Source organism: Rana temporaria, chromosome 6, assembly GCF_905171775.1.
Source record: "Rana temporaria chromosome 6, aRanTem1.1, whole genome shotgun sequence".
NCBI lineage: Eukaryota > Metazoa > Chordata > Amphibia > Anura > Ranidae > Rana > Rana temporaria.
This window is the reverse complement of record NC_053494.1, coordinates 80,932,026-80,954,670: the sequence shown is the minus strand read 5'-3', so window position 1 is coordinate 80,954,670 and position 22,645 is coordinate 80,932,026. Positions and strand designations below refer to the sequence as shown.

At 47.0% G+C, this 22,645-nt stretch overlaps 1 protein-coding gene across 7 annotated transcripts in view; it reads left to right on the top strand.

The window, feature by feature from the left end:
- The window catches only part of NUBP1 (nucleotide binding protein 1), a 263,729-nt gene that overhangs the window by 183,464 nt on the left and 57,620 nt on the right, over positions 1 to 22,645 (top strand). For all 7 annotated transcript variants that reach the window (XM_040356955.1, XM_040356953.1, XM_040356952.1 and 4 more), the window contains 2 exons: positions 8,339 to 8,493; positions 8,996 to 9,106. In XM_040356955.1, the coding sequence (XP_040212889.1) occupies positions 8,339 to 8,493; positions 8,996 to 9,106 (266 nt within the window). The remainder of the gene's footprint in view (positions 1 to 8,338; positions 8,494 to 8,995; positions 9,107 to 22,645) is intronic.

Genomic DNA, 22,645 nt, shown 5'->3' with positions numbered 1-22,645 from the left:
TACGGAAAGAACAACTTCTACGGATCAATCAACAATCGACTATCAAAACAAGAAGGCACCACTTCAACCACAGCACTTATCATGCGACCTGATCAACACCAGATCTGCAGTCAAGCACAGACAAGAAGTCCACGACTTTATCACTCAAAACACAGATTGCCTCTATCACGGAAAGCTGGCTAACACCGGACTGTAACACCATCTTAACAGAATTGGTGCCTGAGAACTACTCCATACTAACCGAGCATAGAATAGGACAAAGAGGAGGAGGCCTAGGATTGATCTTCAAATCACACCTCTCACCAAACCAACTCTACCAAACTCATTGTCTTTTCATGGAGACTCTCACTCTACATCTTCAAGCAACTCCCCAGGACACCATCCACATACTACTATGCTACAGACTAGAGGTAGACCGATATGGGTTTTTCTCTGGCCGATGCCGATATTTAGAAATCGCGGCGGCCGATAGCCGATTTATGATGCCGATTTATTTTGGGCCGATATGTTAGGCCGATTTCCCCCCCCCCCTCTCCTTTCATCTCATAAAATCTAACAGTTAGACCCCTTTCACACTGGGGTGGTTTTCAGACGCTTTTGGGCTAAAAATAGCACCTGTAAAGTGCCTGCAAAACTGCTCCCCTGCAGTTTCAGTCTGAAAGCCCGAGTGCTTTCACATTGAGGCAATGCGCTGGCAGACCGTTAAAAAAAAAAAAGTCCTGCAAGCAGCATCTTTGGAGCGGTGTATACCGCTCCCCCACCACTCCTGCCCATTGAGATGAACGCCTGCAAAGCGCTTCTGCAGTGGTGCTACATGGGAGCATTTAACCCCTTAATTGGCCGCTAGCTGGGATATAAGCGCTCCGCTAGCAGCCAAATAGCGCTGCTAGAATGATGGTCCAGTGTTTAGGCAGCGGAGTTCTGCGGGAAAAAAAAATGAAAAGTCAGCAGCTACAAATACTGCAGCTGTTGACTTTTAATATATGGACACTTACCTGTCCTGGGTGCCCGTAATGCTGGTACCCGAAGCCGATCTCTCCCTCGGGTGCTGCCGCCACCATCTTCAGTAAGGGAATCAGGAAGTGAAGCCTTGCGGCTTCACTTCCTGGTTCCCTACTGTGCATGCGCGAGTCGCGCTGCGCGATCCCACTGGTCCCTGCTGTCTTCTGGGACCTGTGCGTCTCCCAGAAGAAATCTGGGGGCGGATTAAGCGCCAGATGTGGTGTAGGTCACCACAGTCACTGCAGTGATCTATGCCCGGAAGAGGGAGCAAATACATGGGATTACGCAGGTATCTGCTCACCCCTCCCCCTGAAAGGTACCAAATGTGACACCGGAGGGGGGGAGGATTCGGAAAAGCGGAAGTCTTGCATTTAAACACAACAAGCCTCCAATCAGTGCACTTGTATGTATAATTTATATATATATATATATATATATATATATATATATATATATATATATATATATATATATATATACACACACATATACCTAATTCTTCAGAAGAGGTGAGTTTTTTTCCTGAATGGCCGATGGTTTTCTTCCATGCGGATGTTTGTGGGTAGAGCGTTCCATAGCCATGGTCCTTGGACTGTAAATCTTTGATCTCCCTTCGATTAGTAGAGGGACTTGTTGATGTTGAGGAGATTTTGGTTGGTTGATGGAAGAATGTGATTGGGGGTGTAGCGTTTTATTTTCTCGCACAAGTATTGAGCGTTTCCTTGTGTGCAATTAGCCAATGAAGGGTCCTAAGTTAAGGGGCGATGGATTCCCAGGGTTTTTTCCCCCTTTACCAGTCTGGCTGCCGTGTTCTGGACGACTTGTAGACCCAAAATCTGGTATTTAGGTAGTCCTATGTAGAGGGAGTTTGTGTACACAATAACAGGTAATGAAAACTTTTGGACGAAAAAAAAATATGGGCTAACTTTACTGTTATGTTTTTTTATTTTTTTTATTTGTTAAAGCATATTTTTTCCCAAAAAAATGTGTTTGAAAGACCGCTGCGCAAATACTGTGTAACATTAAATATTGCAGAAATCGCTATTTTATTTCCTAGGGTCTCTGCTAAAAAATATATATATGATGTTTGGGGGTTCCAAGTGATTTTCTAGCAGAAAATACAGGATTTTTACTTGTAAGCAACAAGTGTCAAAAAAGATTTAGCCTTTAAATGGTTAAACTGAGAACTCTGGTTAACTTTAGGCAACTTGCATTGACTTCTATTGCATACGTTTTTGCAAGTCGCGCTGCTGAAGTTTAAATCGGCTTTTTTTACAGTACAAATCGGTCGATGCCGATTAATTAAAAAACGCCAAATTTCGGCCGATCTATCAGCCAGCCGATATATCGGTCGACCTCTACTACAGACCACCAAGGCCAAAGACAAATCTCCTCACACCCTTCACCGAATTCATCTCGACACACACCTTGAAAACCAAAAACTTTCTTTTACTCAGGGACTTCAACCTCTAGGCTAACTCCACCCAGGACCCCATCGCCACCTCCTGCATCAACCAACTGGAAGAACTAGGTCTGCAGCAATTGATAAATGCCCCCACGCATGGTTCAGGTCACATTCTTGATCTCATCTTCAAACAAAATATGGACATCAACACACTGGACAACATGCTTTTACCATGGACGGACCACCACGCTATCAAATTTAAAATCACCACCAACACCACTCCCCAAAAACCAAAACACGCAATAACACACTGGACAAGATCTCGGATGAAACTACATTCTGAACTATTCAAAACCACACAATCAAAAAACATAGAAATGCTAAAGCAAAACCAATCAACGGAACAAACACTCAACTCCTTAAATAATGCATTACTACAAACGGCAGACAGTCGCTCTGAAACATAGAGCACTCATCCGCAAAAACAGTTCAGGCTGGTTCAATGACTCTTACTTTACTGAAGCAAGAACGCAGAAGAGCTGAAGGAGCCTGGAGAAGAAATTCAACAAAGGAAAACCACACAAACTACAAAGCACTCACTAATAAATACCACAAAGCAATATTCAAAGCAAAAAAAATAAAATTTCTCAAACACCATCTCAAAAGCCATAAACCGTCCTCGTAAACTTTTCAAACTAGTCACTCAGACTATGAACCCTATCTGCCTAGAGCCTCCAGCAAATGAACCTCAAGAATTCTGTAATGAGCTATCAGGGTTTTTTTTATAGACTAAATCAAACATTTGTGAAACAGAAAAAAACAACCAACCTCACTAGCCACAGCAAGAAGAGGCAATCAATACAAACATTCGACGAATTTTGCGCTGATCCCGATTACCATCGACACCACCAAAAACATCCTCCGAAGCCTCAGACAGCAAATCACCAAATGATGACATTTCTACAAAAGTCCTGAAAGAATGTACCGACATCTTGGCACCCACCATAACACATCTCGTAAAGCAATCAAATAATCGAGCCCCTCCTAAAGAAACCAAACCTTGACCACAAAGACCCAAACTACCGCAAACCGGTAACAAGCCTGAACACCATCTCTGAGATTATTGAGAAAGCAGTAGTACAACAGCTACAACTCTATTTGGACACACACAAACTCTTGGACCCACTACAATCAGGCTTCCGCCCAGGCCATGGCACTGAAACGGCACTTCTCAAAATATGGGATGACGCCCTCGAAGCAGCAGGTGACGGACAATCGTGCCTCCTGGTGCTGCTGGATCTCAGTGCAGCAATCAACATTAGACAACAAAACTACTCATTCGCCTTAAAGTAGGAGTCGGACATGGATCTACCTTGGTTCGCATCCTTCCTAGAAAATAGTTGGTGCTTCCCCTGGGTAACACCCCGTTCAGTGCAGCAAGGGGGTGGACTTTTTTTTAGCTCTTGAATAGGTCCCTAAGAGCTGTCTGTATTGAGTCAGTATCTGGTTCTTCTTATCCAAACATGGCAGAGGTTGCAGCAGTGGCAGCTGGTGCTCCTGCACCTGCAGTTCCCATCTACACTTTGTCGGCAGGGTGGAAGCGGTGTGCGGACGTAAGAGGGGTAAAAAGTGCCCCCTCCTCCGGCCATCACGCAGGGAATGCTCCGACTCAGACCCGGACCTGGCTGCGACCCCAGTACCTTCCTTGTGGGGTCACTTGGGTCAGGACAGGGCACTTGTTAGTGCTCTTATCAGTGCTGTGAGGGACTCCCTTTAAGCTGGATAGTGCAGCTGAGGCATCCACTGAGGGCTCAGTCTTTTTTGGGTCCCACAAGTCGGACCGCTCTGTGAAGGTTTTTCCTTGTGTCCTTCTTTGACAAGTTCATTGATAAGAAATGGGAAAAGCCGTAGAAGTCCTTTGTAGTTCCTCAGTGCCTGGCGGTCCGGTACCCTTTTGAGGACAGTTTTTTGAAAAAATGGGTTTCTCCTCCGGTAGTTGACCCCCGGTTAAATAAGGTGACCACTCTTCCTATAGAAGGGACCCCTGCCTTCAAGGACCATACTGATAGGATGTCCGAGGCGCTGACTCGTTCCATGTTTACCATGCTCGGGTCTGCATTGCGGCCTATTGTGGCTGCAACCTTGGTGTCTCAGACACTCACTGAATGGGCAAAGGTTTTGCACCAGACTGTGGAGGAGCACCAACTCACTCCTGAATTTATTAGACTGGCTGACCAGTTGGTCCAGGGCCTTGTATATGTCTGTGATGCCACATTGGATGTTTCAGGGGTGGTTTTGCGCCGCCTGATATGGCTGAAATGCTGGTCTGCTGACTAAGCTTCCAAAAAAGCCCTGGCAGATTTACCCTTCAAGGGTGGGAGGCTTTTTTTGTACCTCGCTGGACGACATTATCAAGGATGTCACTGGGGGGTAAGAGCACTCTCTGTAAGCCGGGTCCTTCGTTTTTGCGGTATTTTCGTCAGTCAGGGCCCACGGGTAAAGCTTCCAGGCAGACAAAGGCTCAGCTGGGGGACAAAAAGGTCCCTGGGTGCGTAAGCCGAACAAGCCGGCATCCAAACCCGCCACTGCATAAAGTCTTGCCCCCGCCTGACTCATGGGTCGGGGGACGGCTTTGCAGGTTCACAGCTCGGTGGACCTCCCTGCTCTCAGACCAGTGGGTCTGCGAGGTGGTCTCTTCGGGGTACAAGATAGTTTCTTTCCTATCCACCGAACATATTCTTTCCCTCAAGTAGTCTTCTCCTTCCGGCTCATCGGTCTGCCCTACTAGGGGCAGTGCAGGACTTGTTAAGTTGCGGGGGTAGTTTTACCAGTTCCTCAGGACAAGAGGTTTTAGGGTTTTTATTTGTGGTCCCGAAGGACGGGGTCCATCCAATTTTGCACCTCAAAGCCCTGAATGCCTTAGTGAGAGTAAGGAAGTTCCAGATTGGAATCCATTCGCTCGGTGGTGGCTGTGCTCCATTCGGGGGACTTTCTGGCGTCCGACATTAAGGACGCATACTTGCATGTCCCATTTTGCGTAAGTCACCAGAGGTTTCTGTGCTTTGCGATAGGGGAGGACCACTATCAGTTTGTGGCCTTACCTTTTGGACTAGCGTCGGCACCAAGAGTTTTCACCAAGGTGCCTGCACCGATCCTAGCTTTGCTGAGACAGGGAGGCATTGCCATTGTGGGCTACTTGGACGATCTTCTGAGAGCAGCTTCTGGCTCAGAATTACAGGTGGATGTGTCTATAGCCAGCCAGACCCTCCAAGAATTTGGGTGGGTGTTAAACATTCAGAAGGCGGTCCTGGTACCGACTCAGCGTTTGGAGTACCTAGGGTTGATTCTGGACTCCTCGGAAGCGAGAGTCTTTCTTCCCCCTGGAAAAAATGCAGACTCTTCAGTCTGCGGTGAAGCTGTTGGCATCCCGCAAATGGTCGTCTCTCCGTTTTTTGCATGCGAGTCCTGGGTCTGATGGTAGCCTCCTTTGAGGCAGTACCGTATGCCCAGTTCCACACGTGTATTTCAGAGGGAGATCCTGTCCAAATGGAACAAATCTTCATTGTCTCTGGATCGTCGGATTCAGGTAAGCCACCTAGTCTGAGTCTCTCTGAATTGGTGGCTGAGATCCCCAGCTCTTCGGTCCGGGAAGTAGTTTCTTCCAGTGGACGGTGATTACGACGAACGCCAGCCTCGCGGGTTGTGGGGCGTCTGGGGGGGTCCAGTCGACCCAGGGTCGCTGGACTCTAGAAGAATGCCATCTGCCGATCAATGTCTTGGAACTTCTGGCGATCAGGCTATGCCTCTCCTCGTGGTCGAGGAGGTTGCAAGGTCGGCCCAATCAGGATTGTCACACAACGCCACAGGGGTGGCTTATGTCAACCATCAGGGGGGAACACGGAGCTCGCCTGCAGCGTCCGAGGTCGTTCACATCCTAAGGTGGGCAGAAAGAAGCGTGCCGGCTCTCTCAGCCGTTTACATTCCGGGTGTAGAAAACTGGCAGGCAGACTACCTGAGTCGCCAGATGCTGGACCAGGGGGAATGGTCATTGCATACTGTGGTGTTTCAACTCCTTTGCAGGAGGTGGGGCACACCGGACGTGGATCTCCTGGCCTCTCGCCTCAACCGCCGTGGTTCGTGGCCAGGTCCAGAGATCCCTGGGCAGATGCGTTGGTGGCCCCGTGGGGTCAGTATCGGCTACTTTCTCGGCTGCTCCACAGAGTGGAGGCTGAGGGGATCCCGATGATTCTAATCGCTCCAGATTGGCCTTGGCGTCCTTGGTACGCAGAAATCATGCACCTTGTGGCGGATGTACCCTGGCAGCTACCAATGCGGGAGGACCTTCTGTCTCAAGGTCCCATGCTTCATCCTGCTTTACAGTTGCTGGCTTTAATGGCATGGCTATTGAAAGCCAGGTTTTAAGAGACCAGGGTTTTTCCGACTCGGTCATCTCAACCATGCTGAGAGCATGGAAGTCTTCTTCCAGGAAGATCTACCATCGCACCTGGAAGGTCTACATCTCTTTGTGCGAACAGATGGGGGTGGCGTCCATGGATGTATTCGGTTTCCAGGGTCCTACTGTTTTTACAGTGTGCCTTGCCTTAAGCACTATTAAGGGACAGATTTCAGCCAGATTTCGGTGTCTGGTCCACAAAAGGGCCTGGCGGTCTCGTCGACCACCATTTCTCGGATCAGGCAGACGTCATACAGGCCTATGCTCTTAAGGGGCAGGCACCCCCCTTTTCCGGTCATGCCACATTCGACCAGGGTGATTGGTGCTTCCTGGGCTTTCTGACATCAAGCGTCTGTCTCACAGGTGTGCAAGGCGGCGACTTGGTTGTCCATTCACACTTTTTCCAAATTTTACAAGGTTGATGTGACCATCTTCTGATGCTTCCTTCGGCCGCAAGGTTTTGCAGGCGGCTGTTTAAAGTTGCACCTCCTCCGTTGAGGAGCTCTGCTTGTTTGGGGTGAAGTTGTTTGTTTTTACTGATACTGTTCCCACCCCTCGTTTTTTGACACTGCTTCGGGACGTCCCACTAGTCAAGACGATCAGAGAAAATAGGATTTTTTGTACTCACCGTTCCCCAGACAACGCTATCTATTAGCGAAACGTACGTCGGGAGACAGACGCGCTGACGTCATCACTAGGATAAGCGACTGCATGCCAGCCGGCTCTCTGTTACTGATGTTTTATACTTTTTGCAAGTGACCATTTTTAGCCATTAAATTCCTCCTTTATTAGCGGTACACACGATGTGAGTGTCTTTATCTTTTGGGTACTCTATGTTGATTCCTGTGACTGCTGGCATATCGAGTTCACCTGTGTGCCTATCTGCGTTGCTGGAAAGGATTACAGACCAGGAGTGGGATCATTTGTATGGGCTTGTTACAGCTTGCGTGTGATTTTGGTGCAAGATTCATGTCGCCCTTCTTTCTTCCATTCACGGCTCCATTTATTGTATGCTGCACTCTATTATTGGATCGATCCATCATATGGGTATAGGGGAAAAACTATATTTTTATGCATGAGAAATTTGAACAAAGTATTTGATATTTTGTATAATGTGTAATTTAATAAAATGTAAAAAAATTTAATAAATACCGTCTGACATTCTGCCCGTGTGTCGACTTCTGTCGTATTTACATGCTGGAAAACCAGCAGCTGACTGACTCTCGATCAGCAGAGAGCCCTGATGAGTCTTCTGGCGGGCGGGGGGAGGGTGTCCCCTTGTCAGAACATAACAGCTCAGCAGGGGAAATTGCTGGACTAACCTTGCATGGTTCGTACAGCAGGTCCCGACCGGAGTTGTCAGCTTTATTTTTTTTACAAAAACTGTAGTGTTTACCAGGCTTTAGGTTGGGCTTTTTAATCTGTAGTTTTGTTTCATTGTTCACCTTGTAAGATAACATATTATTCTTCTCCTACAGGCATGATTAAACAGTTCCTGCGAGATGTAGACTGGGGTGAAGTGGATTACCTGATTGTGGATACGCCTCCTGGTACTTCTGATGAACACCTTTCAGTAGTGCAGTATCTTAGTGCAGCTCACATTGATGGTGCAGTAATTATCACTACTCCTCAGGTAAGTGTTATTCTGCATATTCTATACCCTGTTTAGTAGCAATGAGTTAAATTGAGGGATTCTATATCGCCAACATTTTTGTGAAAATCAGGAAATTTTAACAATACCTTGGAGTGGGCTGTTAATGGCTGTTGATAATTTTTTACCTGTTCTTGTGCCTCTGTGCCCCCCAAAATACTAAATCATTAGTCTCTCATTAAATTTTTTTACAGAAAGAAAGATAAAAAGGGAAAAAATATTAACACAATTATACAATAACTGTTACATACACAAAAAAGATCATAAAACACGGTTATATCATTCTAAATATTTTTAAGGAGCTTTTTACAAGCAACTTTTGCCTAAGCTGCTCATCGAGCCTAATTAAAACATTTTGCTTCAGTGAAATTTTGGTGATGAACAAATTGGTATTTTGACCAAAATCCCTCTGTCCGTCCATAGTTTGGGTCTCTAATGGGCAAGTTATAAAAATAAGACCTTCATTTATTTTATTTCTATACAGGAAGTGTCCTTGCAGGATGTACGAAAAGAAGTCAACTTCTGTTGGAAAGTGAAATTACCAATAATAGGAGTTGTAGAGAACATGAGTGGTTTTATTTGCCCTAAATGCAAGGTAAGCTTTATGGGAATTACAGGAAATGAAATTCAATAAAATCTTATTGGCACTTTCTGACAGTGGTTCCTTTAATACTACCGGTGCCTAATTCAGACAAGCATTTAAAGGATAAGTTCACCTTTGGGAACATGTTACATGTGCCATCCGTTTTTATGGTGTTGCATGATCCTTCTCCTGCAGCTTCTATCCGATCCCTATTCTAATTTTGACAGAAGGACAGGGATCTTCTCCCTGCACCCGCTGTCACAATTTGAAAAGAACATGGCCGTATCCTTCAGAGTTATGTGAATGAATGAACTATAAGTGACAACTGCCTTTGTGGCTGATGGTTCGTAGTTCTCAACAAACTACCAGGGCACTGGTAAGCGCTCTAGTAGTTCCTGGGTTCTTCTTGTCATTCAGTGACTGCCTTTTTGTAAGAGGTACAGACGGTTTGCAGGAGCCTAAGATTGCACTTGCGATTTGAAAAAAAAAGCACAAGTCCTTCTAGTTCAACCAATAGAAAAAATAAACAATAAATAAATAGAAAACTTCCATATACAGAATACTATACCTGCAGTTGATCAAGAGGAAGGCAATAAGCTCTATATAAAGCATGATCCAATTTGCTCCAGCAGGGGAAAAACAAAATTCATTGATTGCCCTGAAGCAAATCGCATATTCCTTGAGTTAAAAATTCTTCGGGTCACCTATAAATTTGAATACCTAGTTATTCTTTGGGTATTTAGGAAAGCATCCAGCCCTTTTTTAAAACAATCTGGCCGAGATAGCCAGACCTAGTTCTTGAAAACCAGAAAGTTGATTTTACAACAGTAAATACTGAGTAGTCAAAGCTGTAAAAGGTAACAGGCAAACAGTTGACCTGGAATCTTACTTATTTTCCATTACAAACCTATACTTACAGTGCAGCGTCTTGTTAAAGTAAAGATTTGATTAGAGAAAAACTGGCAGAATCAATGGCTGAGCCAATGCTAGTTGTTGCTGTACTTGTAAAAAAACAAAACAAAAAAAAACAGGCTGATTGACAGTTATGTTGTCCAGTTAGCTTTAATAACTTGAGACACAGAACTGAATAGGCAGATGAGAAAAGCTGCAGAAAAGTCTGTCTACATACTTGTGCTGGGTCACTTTTAAAGTATTGACTTTTACTTCTCCCTTTCATGCTGGTATTGTAGTAAATTCTAGAGTTCTCTAGGTTAACCAATATAAATAAAATATGCACTTTACTGCAGTCACTCTGCCTTGCTGATTTCCAACAGAAAAATTATTAAAACACTAAACAACTAAGTGCAACAATGTGAACATTCCTTGCTCTCAGCAGCAGGTCTGTGAGTACCAAATGTTTATTTACGTGATCTTCCCAGTTATGTTGCCTCTGTTAAGTATTGCAAATGGGACATCTCCAGGGCAAGGAAAAAAGTCCTACTGAATCGGGTCTCACCATCTTAGATTTCACTAATGGTTCTAAGGAAGCAAACATGGAGCACAAAGCTGCAGAGCAACAGCTGCTGGGAAGGATTTGGTGTCCTAAAACTTGTCAAACTTTCTTGTGTTGCTTTCTGCTTTTGTGGTTTTACATGCAAGGCTTTGTTAGTGTCTGCTGTCTAGTTACCGATTCCTATGCATGAATGATTTACATGATTGGTAAGATCTTACAGTAGGTGCACGCGATATTGTGTCAATCTCGCTCCCTTTCTCGGCGAGATTGAGCACCTACGAGCCCCATCGCGGGAGCCAGCGCCGAGCTGGCTTGCCGCGATAGAGACAAAGCCGTCATAGAAGCGACGGGAGATCCGACTTGGATTCCCGCCAATTCTACACGTGTGCGGCGTTTGTTATGAATCCTGAGGGGGAAGTCCCTGCCGGATTTTAAATAAAAATCCGGCATGGGTTCCCCCCTCAGGAGCATACTGGGCCCTTAGGTCTGTTATGGGTTGTAAGGAGAGCCCCCCCTACGCTGAAAAAACGGCGTAGGGGGTCCCCCTACAATCCATATCAGACCCGTATCCAAAGCACGCTGGCCGGCCAGGAAAGGAGTGGGGACGAGCGAGCGCCCCCCCCCCCCTCCTGAGCCGTACCAGGCTGCATGACCTCAACATGGGGGGGTTGGGTGCTCTGGGGCAGGGGGGCGCACTGGGGCCCCCCCACCTCAGAGCACCCTGTCCCCATGTTGATGAGGACAGGGCCCCTTCCCGACAACCCTGGCCGTTGGTTGTCGGGGTATGCGGGCGGGAGGCTTATCGGAATCTGGGAGCCCCCTTTAATAAGGGGGCCCCCAGATACCGGCCCCCACCCTAAGTGAATGGATATGGGGTACATCGTACCCCTAACCATTCACCTGTAGGAAAAATGTCAGTTAATAAACACACCACACAAGGGTTTTTAAAATAATTAATTTTTCTGCTCCGGAGGCTCCCCCTGTCTTCTTTATTGGCTCTTCTACCAGGGGGAGCTTCTTCTTTGACGTCTTCGGGTGGGTGGGGGCCGCCGTCTGGTTCTCTTCCACCGCCGGGGGGGTCGCTTTTAAAAAAGCTCCCACCCCCGGCGGGTTTCCTCTGGCGTCTTTGGCGGGGGGGGGGGGCTTCTTCTTCCGACGGGTCTTCTCCGCTATCCAGGGGGTCTTCTCAACTCTCCGGGGGTCTCCTATGTTCGCCACTCTCCGCTGTTGACTCGGCGCACCCCGGTTCTTCCTCCAGCTGTCCGGTGCCTTCTCCTTCAGCGCTGAACGTCTCTTTTTCTTCCGTGCTGTGACGTATTCTTCTTCTTCCGGGCTGTGACGTCATCTTCTTCACTTCTCCAGATGTTGACACGCCGGCTCTTCTCGCTGAAATGGCAGGTGCGCTGCTTTCATCGGACCTATATAGGCCTCACAGTCCCATCATGCTCTGTACCTAGCCATGTGATACCTACCCACGTGGGTAGGTATCACATGGGTAGGTACAGAGCATGATGGGACTGTGAGGCCTATATAGGTCCGATGAAAGCAGCGCACCTGCCATTTCAGCGAGAAGAGCCGGCGTGTCAACATCGGGAGAAGAGAAGAAGAGAAGACGTCACAGCACAGCGGCTTGAAGGGAGAAGTAGAAGTCGTCACAGAACAGCGGAAGAAGAGGAGAAGACGTCACAGAACAGCGGAAGAAGGAGAAGGCACCGGACAGCGGGAGGAAGAACCGGGGTGCGCCGAGTCAAGAGCGGAGAGCGGCGAACATAGAAGAAGACCCCCCGGAGCGGAGAAGACGTCACAGAAGAGCGGTGAAGACCCCGGAGAGCAGGAGAAGACCCCCGGAAATCGGAAGAAGAAGCTCTCCCTGGTAAAAGAGCTAAAGAAGACAGGGGGAGCCTCCGGAGCAGACTAATAAAATATTTTAATACCCTGTGTTTTTTATTTGTGTTTTTACCACTTTTCCTCCAGGTGAATGGGTAGGGGTACGATGTACCCCATATCCATTCACTTAGGGTGGGGAGCCGGTATCTGGGGGCCCCTTATTAAAGGGGGCTCCCAGATTCCGATAAGCCTCCCGCCCGCATACCCCGACAACCAACGGCCAGGGTTGTCGGGAAGGGGCCCTGTCCTCATCAACATGGGGACAGGGTGCTCTGGGGTGGGGGGGGCCCGCAGTGCGCCCCCCTGCCCCAGAGCACCCAACCCCCCCATGTTGAGGGCATGCAGCCTGGTACGGCTCAGGAGGGGGGGCGCTCGCTCGTCCCCACTCCTTTCCTGACCGGCCGGGTAGCGTGCTTTGGATACGGGTCTGGTATGGATTGTAGGGGGACCCCCTACGCCGTTTTTTCGCCGTAGGGGGGCTCTCCTTACAACCCATAACAGACCTAAGGGCCCGGTATGCTCCTGAGGGGGGAACCCATGCCGGATTTTTATTTAAAATCCGGCGTTGACTTCCCCCTCAGGATTCATAACAAACGCTGCACACGTGTAGAATTGGCGGGAATCCAAGTCGGATCTCCCGTCGCTTCTATGACGCGCACGTTGGAATGTGCTGTCACTATTCCAGTGAGTGCGAGATGTCGGCGAGATCTCGGCACCAGAAATACTGTCCAGGTGGTAAAGATCTCTTGTCTCTGAAATCATCAGATTCCGGTGCTCCACCTAGTCGGTCTCTGCGAGTTGGTGACTCTTCGGTCCGGGAAGTTTTCTTCTTTCCAGTGGTCGGTGTTTACGACGGATGCCAGCCTCACGGGTTGTGGGGGGTCCAGTCGGCCCTGAGTTGCTGGACTTGCGTGGACCTACGGCCACACCTCCCTGAATGTGCCCACTCTCGTCTGGTCTCGGTAGCTACCCAGGGTCGGGCCTGGCTAGTGCCTGGGTGGGAGACCGCCTGGGAATACTATTTTAGGCGATCGGGCTATGCTTCTCTTCGTGGTCGAGGTTGTCCGATCGGGTTTTAGCTGGACAACGCCACGGCCGTGGCTTTGGTCTATCATCCAGGTAAGAAAGCTGCCGCTCCAGGTGAGCTCACTAGGGTAATTGATGTCCACTCAGAAGCAGATGGGTGCTGGCAATGCACTGGATGTGCAAAAAACTACAAGGATATGGACAGCCACACTCCAGTAACTTGAAAAAGACGTGCCCTTTATTGAGTACAGGAAAAAATACACTACAGGTATCAGCACACAGTGGGATAAACAGCTGACGCGTTTCGCATTGAGTATCATCCAGTATACTGGCAGGCGGACTTCTGGAGTCGCCAGATGCTGGACCAGGGCGACTGGTCTTTGTGCTTGGGGTGTTTTGGCTCCATTGCAGGAGGTGAGCCTCACAGGGCATGGATCTCCTGGCCACTCTCCACCGCAAGGGTGTCGAAGTTAGTGGCCAGGTCTAGTGATCTGGTACAGATGCGTCAGTCGCGCTGGTGGCCCTGTGGGGTCTGTATCGGTGAGTTTTTGCCGTTCCTCCATTGTAGTTGCTTCCTCGGCTGCTCCACAGAGTGGAGGCTGAGGAGATCCTGATGATTCTAATCGCTCCAAATTGACCTCGGCATCCTTGGTACGCCAATATCTGGCGCCTGGTAGCGGAGGTACTCTGGCGGTTACCAGGGCGGGAGGTCCCTCTGTCTCGAGGTCCCATACTTCCTCCTGTTGTACAGTCACTGACTTGCTCAACATGGCTATTGGAAGCCAGACTTTAAGTGACCGTGGTCTGTCCGACTCGGTCATCTCAACAATGCTGAGGGCACAGTAGTCTTCTTCCGGAGGATCTACCGTCGCACCTGGCAGGCCTAAATCTATTGGTGCGAAGGGATGGAGTGATGTCCACGGACGTACTCGGTGTCCAGGGTCCTGCTGTTTTTACAGCTTGGACTGGATCTTAAAATTGCTTAAAGCACTGTTTGGGCGCAGATTTCAGCCTTGGCTGTGTTCTTTCAGTGGCCTTTTTGCGGCCTGTTCCCTGGTGGGTCCCTTTTTGTGTGCAGGGGGATTTGTCATATACTTTCCCCTCTTGGCCCATCTCTTCCCCCATGAGTTTTGACTCTGGTGCACTCGGTTCTTCAGGAACCTTCCTTTTGGAAACAGAGATTTTCTCTTGACACTATCTCAGAAGGTGGCCCCTTTAGTGGCCTTTACCTCTGTTAGAGGGGGTTCTGAGTTGGTGGTCTTGTCTTGCAAGCCCCCATGCTTGATCCTTCATAAGGATTAGGTGGTGGTGCGCCCGCGACCTCCCCTTCTTTTTTCCAAAGGTGGTTTCGGCCTTTTGCCGGAATAAGGACATTGTTCTTCCATCCTTCTGTCTTCGGCCGGCGCATTCCTACGGAGGTTGCCTTTCATACTTTAGGCGTGGTACCTGCTTTGCGGGTGTACCAGCCTGCTACGGCTCTGTTTCGGAGATCTGACTCTTTTTTGTGTCTGTGTCTGGTCCACAAAAGGGGGCTGGCGGTCTCGTCGACCACCATTTCTCGGTGGATCAGGCAGGCTGTCATACAGGCCTATGCTCTTAAGGGGCGGGCCCCCCCTTTCCGGTCATGGCACTTTCGACCAGGGCAATTGGTGCTTCCTGTTTTTTTTTTTTCAACATCATGCGTCCGTCTCACAGGTGTGTGAGGCGGCGACTTGCTCGTCGGTTCACGCTTTTCCAGAATTTACATGGTTGCTGTGAGTGCGTCTTCTGGTGCTTCTTTCGGCCGCTAGTTTTTCCAGGCGGCTTTTTAAAGTTGCACCTCCTCCGTTGAGGAGCTCTGCTTGTTTTGTGGTAAAGTTACAATTGGTTTTACTGATATATTTCCCACCCCTCGTTTTTGACAGTGCTTGGGGCCGTCCCACTTGTCGAAATTTAAGGAGCTGTGTCTGTCCATGGACGATAAGAGAAAATGGGATTTTTGTACTCACCGTACAATCCTTTTCTCTGAGTCCATGGACGAACACAGCACCCACCCCTCCTTTTTTAGGTTTGTACTGCTTGTTACGAACTTAGGCTGCATGCTGCAGTGAGGAGGGTTATGTCTGGAGGGACTGCCCCCTGGGCGGGGCTGTTCAACTCTGTTAATATAACATGTATTTAATTATCTAACATGTTTCTGCCTAGTCCTCTCCTGTAAACAGGGAACATAACCCACTTGTCAAGATTTAAGGAGCTGTGTCCGTCCATGGACTCAGAGAAAAGTTTTTTTTATGGCTAGTACAAAAAATTCTTTTATTTTTTTTTACATGGGGATTATGGGTGGAATATTGTAGTTAAACATACATATGAATATATTAAACCCATTTCTGATATGAATATGCATATACTTATTTTTCTATGTTGGGATTATGGGTGCAATATTGTTTATAAAAATACATAGGAATATATTAAACCTATTTCTGATCTGAATATGCATATAATTATTTTTTACATGGGGATTATGGGTGGAATATTGTTTATAAATATTCGTAAGAAAATATATTAAACCCATTTCTGATAAGAATATGCATATCATTATTTTTCTACATGGGGGTTATGGGTGGATTATAATAGTTACACATCCTACATAATGCATTTGACTGGTTTCTGATAGGAATATGTGTATAATTGTTCCTTATGGGGATTATGGGTGGAATATCCAAACATATCATTAAAAATATTTAATCTGTTTCTAATAAGGTTGTAATTAATTTTCTACATGTGGTTTTCGGGCAGAATTCCATGATTACACATACCAAATAACCTGTTTATGATAAGAATATGGGTATAAATATTTTTATGCATGTGGATTATGGATGAAATATAATTGTTACACATCCAAAGTAATATTTTCAACACATTTCTGATATGAATATGGGTTTAATTACTGTTCTACATTCGAATTATTGGTGAAACACCATAGTTACACTTGAAAAGGAACACATTTGACCTTTCTTTTTACATTTTTATCTGGAATAAATATAGATGCTCTATATTTCCTCTCCTTCTTTCCTTTTTTCATTGAGTATTGCTACTAGGAATATACAGAAGATTGATGGGTCCCTTGCTAAGCTGTATTAACTGAGCATTTGCTGTTGATGAAAATTTGAGTGAGACCATTATGTTTTCTTGAAATATTGCCACCTGACAGGCTGACCGTGATTGCCAAATTTAATAATTGTCTGGAGCGCCCGCCGGAGACTCCCATTGCTATCGACAGGATACACAGGACCTAGAGGATAGACCTAGAGATGTCCTTTGTTGTCTACACAATCATTCTGTAAAGGAGGACATTCTTCAGCATGCCTGGCACAGAGGACAATTGGACTTTGACAGGGCTCAAATTACTCTTCTGCCCGATTTGTCCAGGAGGATCTTCCAGATGTGCCGCTGTATGAAGTTTCTGCTGGAGAAACTCGGTGACCATGGGGTCACCTACAAGTGGTGTGCACCCCTTTCACCTAATCGCACGTAAGGGAAGCCACTCGTACACCCTTTGCGATGTTCCTGCTTTCCTCAGCTCCCTTGAGTTACCCCTGTGTTGCTACATAACTGGCTGGCGTTTGTTCTTCCAGCGGGCGATAATAACCCTGCAGTAAACCCGTCATGCAGACCTCAACAGTTCCGACGCAATCGTCATTTCCAGCGCAGAAGTTCATAGGCTCCTCAGGATAATGAGCCTTAAAGAGAAAGTAAACCCTGATGGATTTTACTTCCCCTTTGTTTCCCTGCAAAGGTAAAGCATAATGGGCTACTATGCATCGCATAGTAGCCCATTATGTGTCACTTACCTGAAACTAAATCCTGCAATGCCCCGAGTGCAATCCGGACTTCGTGCCACTGGCGCTCACTTTGGCGCCAACTCCTCAGGGGCCTCCCCCTCCCATATGTTAGAATGTTTGCTTTCTGGTTCTTGCATGTTTGCCCATGTCTGATATTTTGTACCATGTGCCCGTTGGGTAGGGTGAGCTCAGCTGCATCTGGCCCCAGTTATTACTGGGGTGACTTCCATCTTTTTTTTTGTCTCCCCAGGCGTGGCTGGGCACACTTCCTCAGACCTGGTTTATTCCTAGGTTGATCTGCCTAGTCTAGTAGTGGGGTCATCTTTTGACAAATGTGCACCTTCTAGGGGCCATGGGGAGGTTCCTGCCTAGGGCCCCTTTATCTAGTGGTCCTCGACTGGGCAGGAGAGCCACGGCTCGGTCTCCCTGGGCCTTGACTCTTTGGGAGCGAGCGGTCTCTCCGTCTGAAGGTTATTGCAGTAATGCATCTTTGTTGACTTTGAATGTTTTACTTTAACTACCACTCTTTATATTTTGTACAGTTTTTGTTTTGGTTATTCTTTTACATAGAAGATTAACATTGCAGTACGGCACTCACCAGGTCTGCCTTTAGTGAAGGGGCTGGTAGGGTGGTCCCACGCCTCAGAGGCTCAACCTCTGGAGTGCCTTACCCTCATCCCCATTAGGCCTTAGCTGCCCTACTTGGCAGTAGTTCTCTGTTTGGAGATTTAGTTTTCTCCCATCTTTACTACATCTCTTCCACCCTTCCTTTCCCAGACTAGCCCATCCTTCCTCTGAATCCTTCATCCTCTTCTCCATCGTTCCCAGCACTTAATCCCACCTGTCTCTAGTGCCCATATTGGACATATCACGCTCTCAGATCCTGCTCCGATCACCATAGTTATAGCCTCACAACGCCTGACACATAGTTCGGCCACGTGGCTGCTAAACAAATCCCTCATACAGGATCCCGAGGTTAAAGCGGACATTGGAACTCTTTTTTGAGAGTAACAAAGACTCAGTGCCTAACCCTCTTTCTATTTGGTCTGCACATAAGTTCTATCAGAGTAATGTTTATTAACCACTTCAATAAAGGGCTTTTATACACCCTTCCTTCCCAGACCAATTTTTAGCTTTCAGCGCTCACACTTTGAATGACAATTACTCAGTCATGCTACACTGTACCCAAACCATATGTTTTTATAATTTTTTTTCTCACAAACAAAGCTTTCTTTTGGTGGGTATTTAATCACGCTGGGCTTTTTATTTTTTAGTCTAAATTAATTTCTAATTTTTCTTCATAAATTTGGGCCAAAATGTATACTGCTACATATCTTTAGTAAAAATAATAAAAAAAAGTGTATATTTGCTCTCTGTGAAAGTTAGAGAGTCTACAAGCTATGGTGCAAATCATTGAAAAATTATCACATCTGATCACACCTGAAGTACTGATGGCCTATCTCATGTCTTGAAGACCCTAACACAAGCCAGGAAAGTACAAATACCCCCCAAATTACCCCTTTTTGGAAAGCAGACTTTCCAAGGTATTTAGTAAAAGGGCTTGGTGAGTTTTTTGAACGTGTAATTTTTTCACACAATTCTTGGGGAAAATTTAATTTTTTTTCACAAAATTGTCATAAGTTACTTACCCAAAATACATTCTGCTACTCCTCCCGAGTATGGCGATTCCACATGTGTGAGACTTTTACACAGCCTGGCCACATACAGAGGCCCAACATTGAAGTAGCACCGCCAGGCGTTCTACAAGCCATAAATTACACATCTCATTACTCAAACCAGGTACTCTGGTGAGGTGGCAGGTACTCTGGTGAGGTGGCAGGTACTCTGGTGAGTTGGCGGGTACTCTGGTGAGGTGGCAGGTACTCTGGTGGCATGTGGTGAGATGGCGGGTACTCTGGTGATAGGTACTCTGGTGAGGTGGCAGGTACTCTGGTGGGTACGCAGGTGGCGGGTACTCTGGTGGTGGGTACTCTGGTGAGGTGGCAGGTACTCTGGTGGCGGGTACTAGATGACAGGTTCTTTTTATTTAGGGGGGCAATCTGGGCACAGTAGTAAATTGCAGATGTGTAACTCACTATTGGCTGATCTCCTCCTCACGCTGGATCGGTGTGTGAAGAGAACAGCAACAGTAAGTTACACACACACAGTGTTGTGTTTACATTTAGTGACTGGCTGTGATTGGACACAGCCGGTCACGTGGTAAAGAGACCATTTCATTGGCTCTTTACCCTGATCAGGGCTGGGCTGTATCCAAATGAAAAACCTCAGCCCCGATCACCACACTTCGCTCCCCCGGGGGCGAACACCGTCGCCGTGCATGCCGCAACGCAGCTCTGCATCAAATCCTGTAAGCTATACCGGAAAGTCCCGCCGCTGCTTCATTACACCAATCGGGGATTGGCTGTGTAATGAGCCCATGACTCCATAGAGATAGCGGAGTCCTTCTGTGATTTCTATAAAGAACCTCTATAATCTTCACCCGCGCCCTTCGGTGGACCGACCCCAGGACAGATTGGAGTCAATAGATGCCTATCTTGCAGCTGCAAATCTGCCTTCTCTCAATGCTGAGGAGGTGGAGTTGCTCTCGCAACCTATAACCGCAGAGGAACTAATGAGCGCTCTAGCTGGGTCCCCAAAGGGGAAAGCGCCCGGGCTGGACGGTTTTATAATTTCCTACTATAAAACCTTTCAAGCAAAGTTAGCAACTCATTTTGTCACTGCCTTCAATGCAATCCTAGCGACCATACCATGCAACCGGACCTTTTGCAAGCAAATATCACTGTCATCCCCAAGCCTGAGAAGGATCCACTCCTGTGTGCGAGTTACAGGCCTATTCCCCTGCTTAATTGTGACCTGAAGCTGTTCACACAAATATTGGCCGAGAGATTAGGTTCTGTCCTCCAACGTATAATTCCCCTAGATCCGGTCAGATTTATACGCAACAGAGAAGGACGTGATAAGGACAATAGATGTGGTGGCAAGGGTCAAACGTCTTAACATCCCTTTCATCCTGTTGTCCACAGACGCCGAAAAAGTGTTTGACAGGGTGAGCCGGACTTTCCTTCTGGCCACCCTGCGACGCTTTGGGATGCCGTCCTCCATTCTGTCCTGGATATCTGCCATCTATTCCACCCCTTCTGTGACAGTCAGAATAAACGGAGTCGCTTCCGGACCATTTGCTATAAGTATCGGCACAAGACCACTTTCCCTGCTCCTCTTTATACTCTCCCTAGAACCCTTACTGCAACACATTAGGCTTAACCCGGACATTAGAGGACTTGAAACCAGCACGTACCATCACAAGATAGCTGCTTATGCAGATGATCTACTGTTTTACATCTCAAAACCGCATACCTCTCTCTCGGTCCACGTATCTGCAATACGCCACTATGGTGATCTTTCAGATTTTAAAATCAATTTACAGAAGTCGGAAGCACTCAACATCTCACTCCCAGTTCTCATGCTCGCCTTAGTGGCAACTTTCCATTTCGTTGGGCTTCCCAGGCTATTCAATACCTGGGCACTAAAATCCGTTCTAACCTACATCTTATCTACCAACTCGACTTCCAGCCATTTATGAACATCTATTCCTCAGACTTGGACAGATGGAAGAACTTGGCAGTTAACTGGTTTGGTAGATATAATGTCTTGAAGATGAATATCATGCCAAGGCTGCTTTACTTCTTGCATACGCTGCCAGTTCGGATTCTGCAGAGCTTCTTTTGTAAGATACGGACAATTTTCATCCACTGTTTGGCAGGGCAAGCCCTCGTGACTTAAGAGATCGCTACTAAAGCGGCCAAAACTCAGGGGTTGGGTTGGCCTCCCCGACCCAGCCCTTAACTGTGCAGCAGAACACATGAACAGAGTGGTGGACTGGTGCAGACATGCAACCCATAAACTATGGGTCCGCCTGGAACAGGAAACCGTGCCGATTCCCTTAGCAGGCTTACCCTGGAGTGGGACTCTGTTCGCCCGATTTTTCTCCCCACAGATCAAGCCCCCCTTGCGGGAGCTTCATAGATATTTCAGGATAGCAGAGACGGACAGTTTTCCTTCTCCATTAACGCCCGTTATTGGACACCCAGACTTCATTCCAAGTCCTTCCGGCTCCATCCTGACCAGAACTTGGTTAGATCCTCCTTTTTTGTTGGCCCCTCTAAAAGGACTGACCCCTCAGGCCTCTATCCTATCCTTAACTCCTCCATTTTGGGCAGGTGGAAGGTTTCTCAACTCTCACACTTCCTCTGATCCTTTCCTGACAATGTTTGTTTCCGCAGACAGCCTACTTCCTTTGAAGATTTGTGCCTGGAAAGAGGAACCTATACGGAAATCCCTTTCCTACTTCTATCATCCTACTTGCCCACACGTCTCTGGAACATTTTATAGCTGTCTTAGGGGAAAGGGAGGAGGAACACAACACTCACTGGACACATTGGGATCTGAATAGAAGTTCTACATTTTGAGTAACTTGTCTCAGGAAAATTTGATACCTAGGGCCGTGGACCTCGCCAGAGCTTCTCACCTCCTCCCTCCACTGTTTGCCCTTTACCCTTCTATTCCCCACCGACACCATTGGTGTCGCCCACTTCTTTCTTTTTTCCCTTTTACATATAAAATTCCCTCAGTTTGCATAATCCCTTGGTACCGTTCCTGGGAAACCAGGACCGAGAGCCACACCCTACAAGGGACACACTGTTTAGGCATAGTCTGCTGAATTTCAATGGCTCGGTACCTTCCAATAGGGATTAAGTTTGCTTTATCCGTTATATTATCTTACTTTTTCTCTATCAGTCTCATTTAATGGTATACATATGTCCTAATAAAAATAACCATCTTCCTGGTTTGGAGGTCCCCCCCCCCCCCATTATTCAGGTTAAAATGCAGAATGTGCTGTTGTGGAGTCTTTGGACCACAGTCTCTTGCACTCTCATAACACTGTAAAGGAATTTTACCGGTTGTCTCATTTAATGTACGTAGACCTTTTTGACAAGTTTTATAACATTATATGATGATGGTTGACATCTGTGATGCCATACAATTTGCTTACCTTAAATAAAGATTTATATATATATATATATATATGTGTGTTTCTTGTCAAGTGTAACCCCGATATTCCACCCATAATCCCAATGCAGAAAATCAATTATACACCTAATCTTTTCAGAAACCGATTTACTATATAGTTTGTTGAGTTTAAAGGATGTCTAAAGGTTTGTTTAAAAATAATCACACATGTCATACTTACCTCCTATATGCAGTTGATTTTGCAAAGAGTGGTTCCGATCCTCCTCTTCTTTGGTCCTTCAGTGGCGCTCCTGGCTCCCCCTCTTCTCGAGTGCC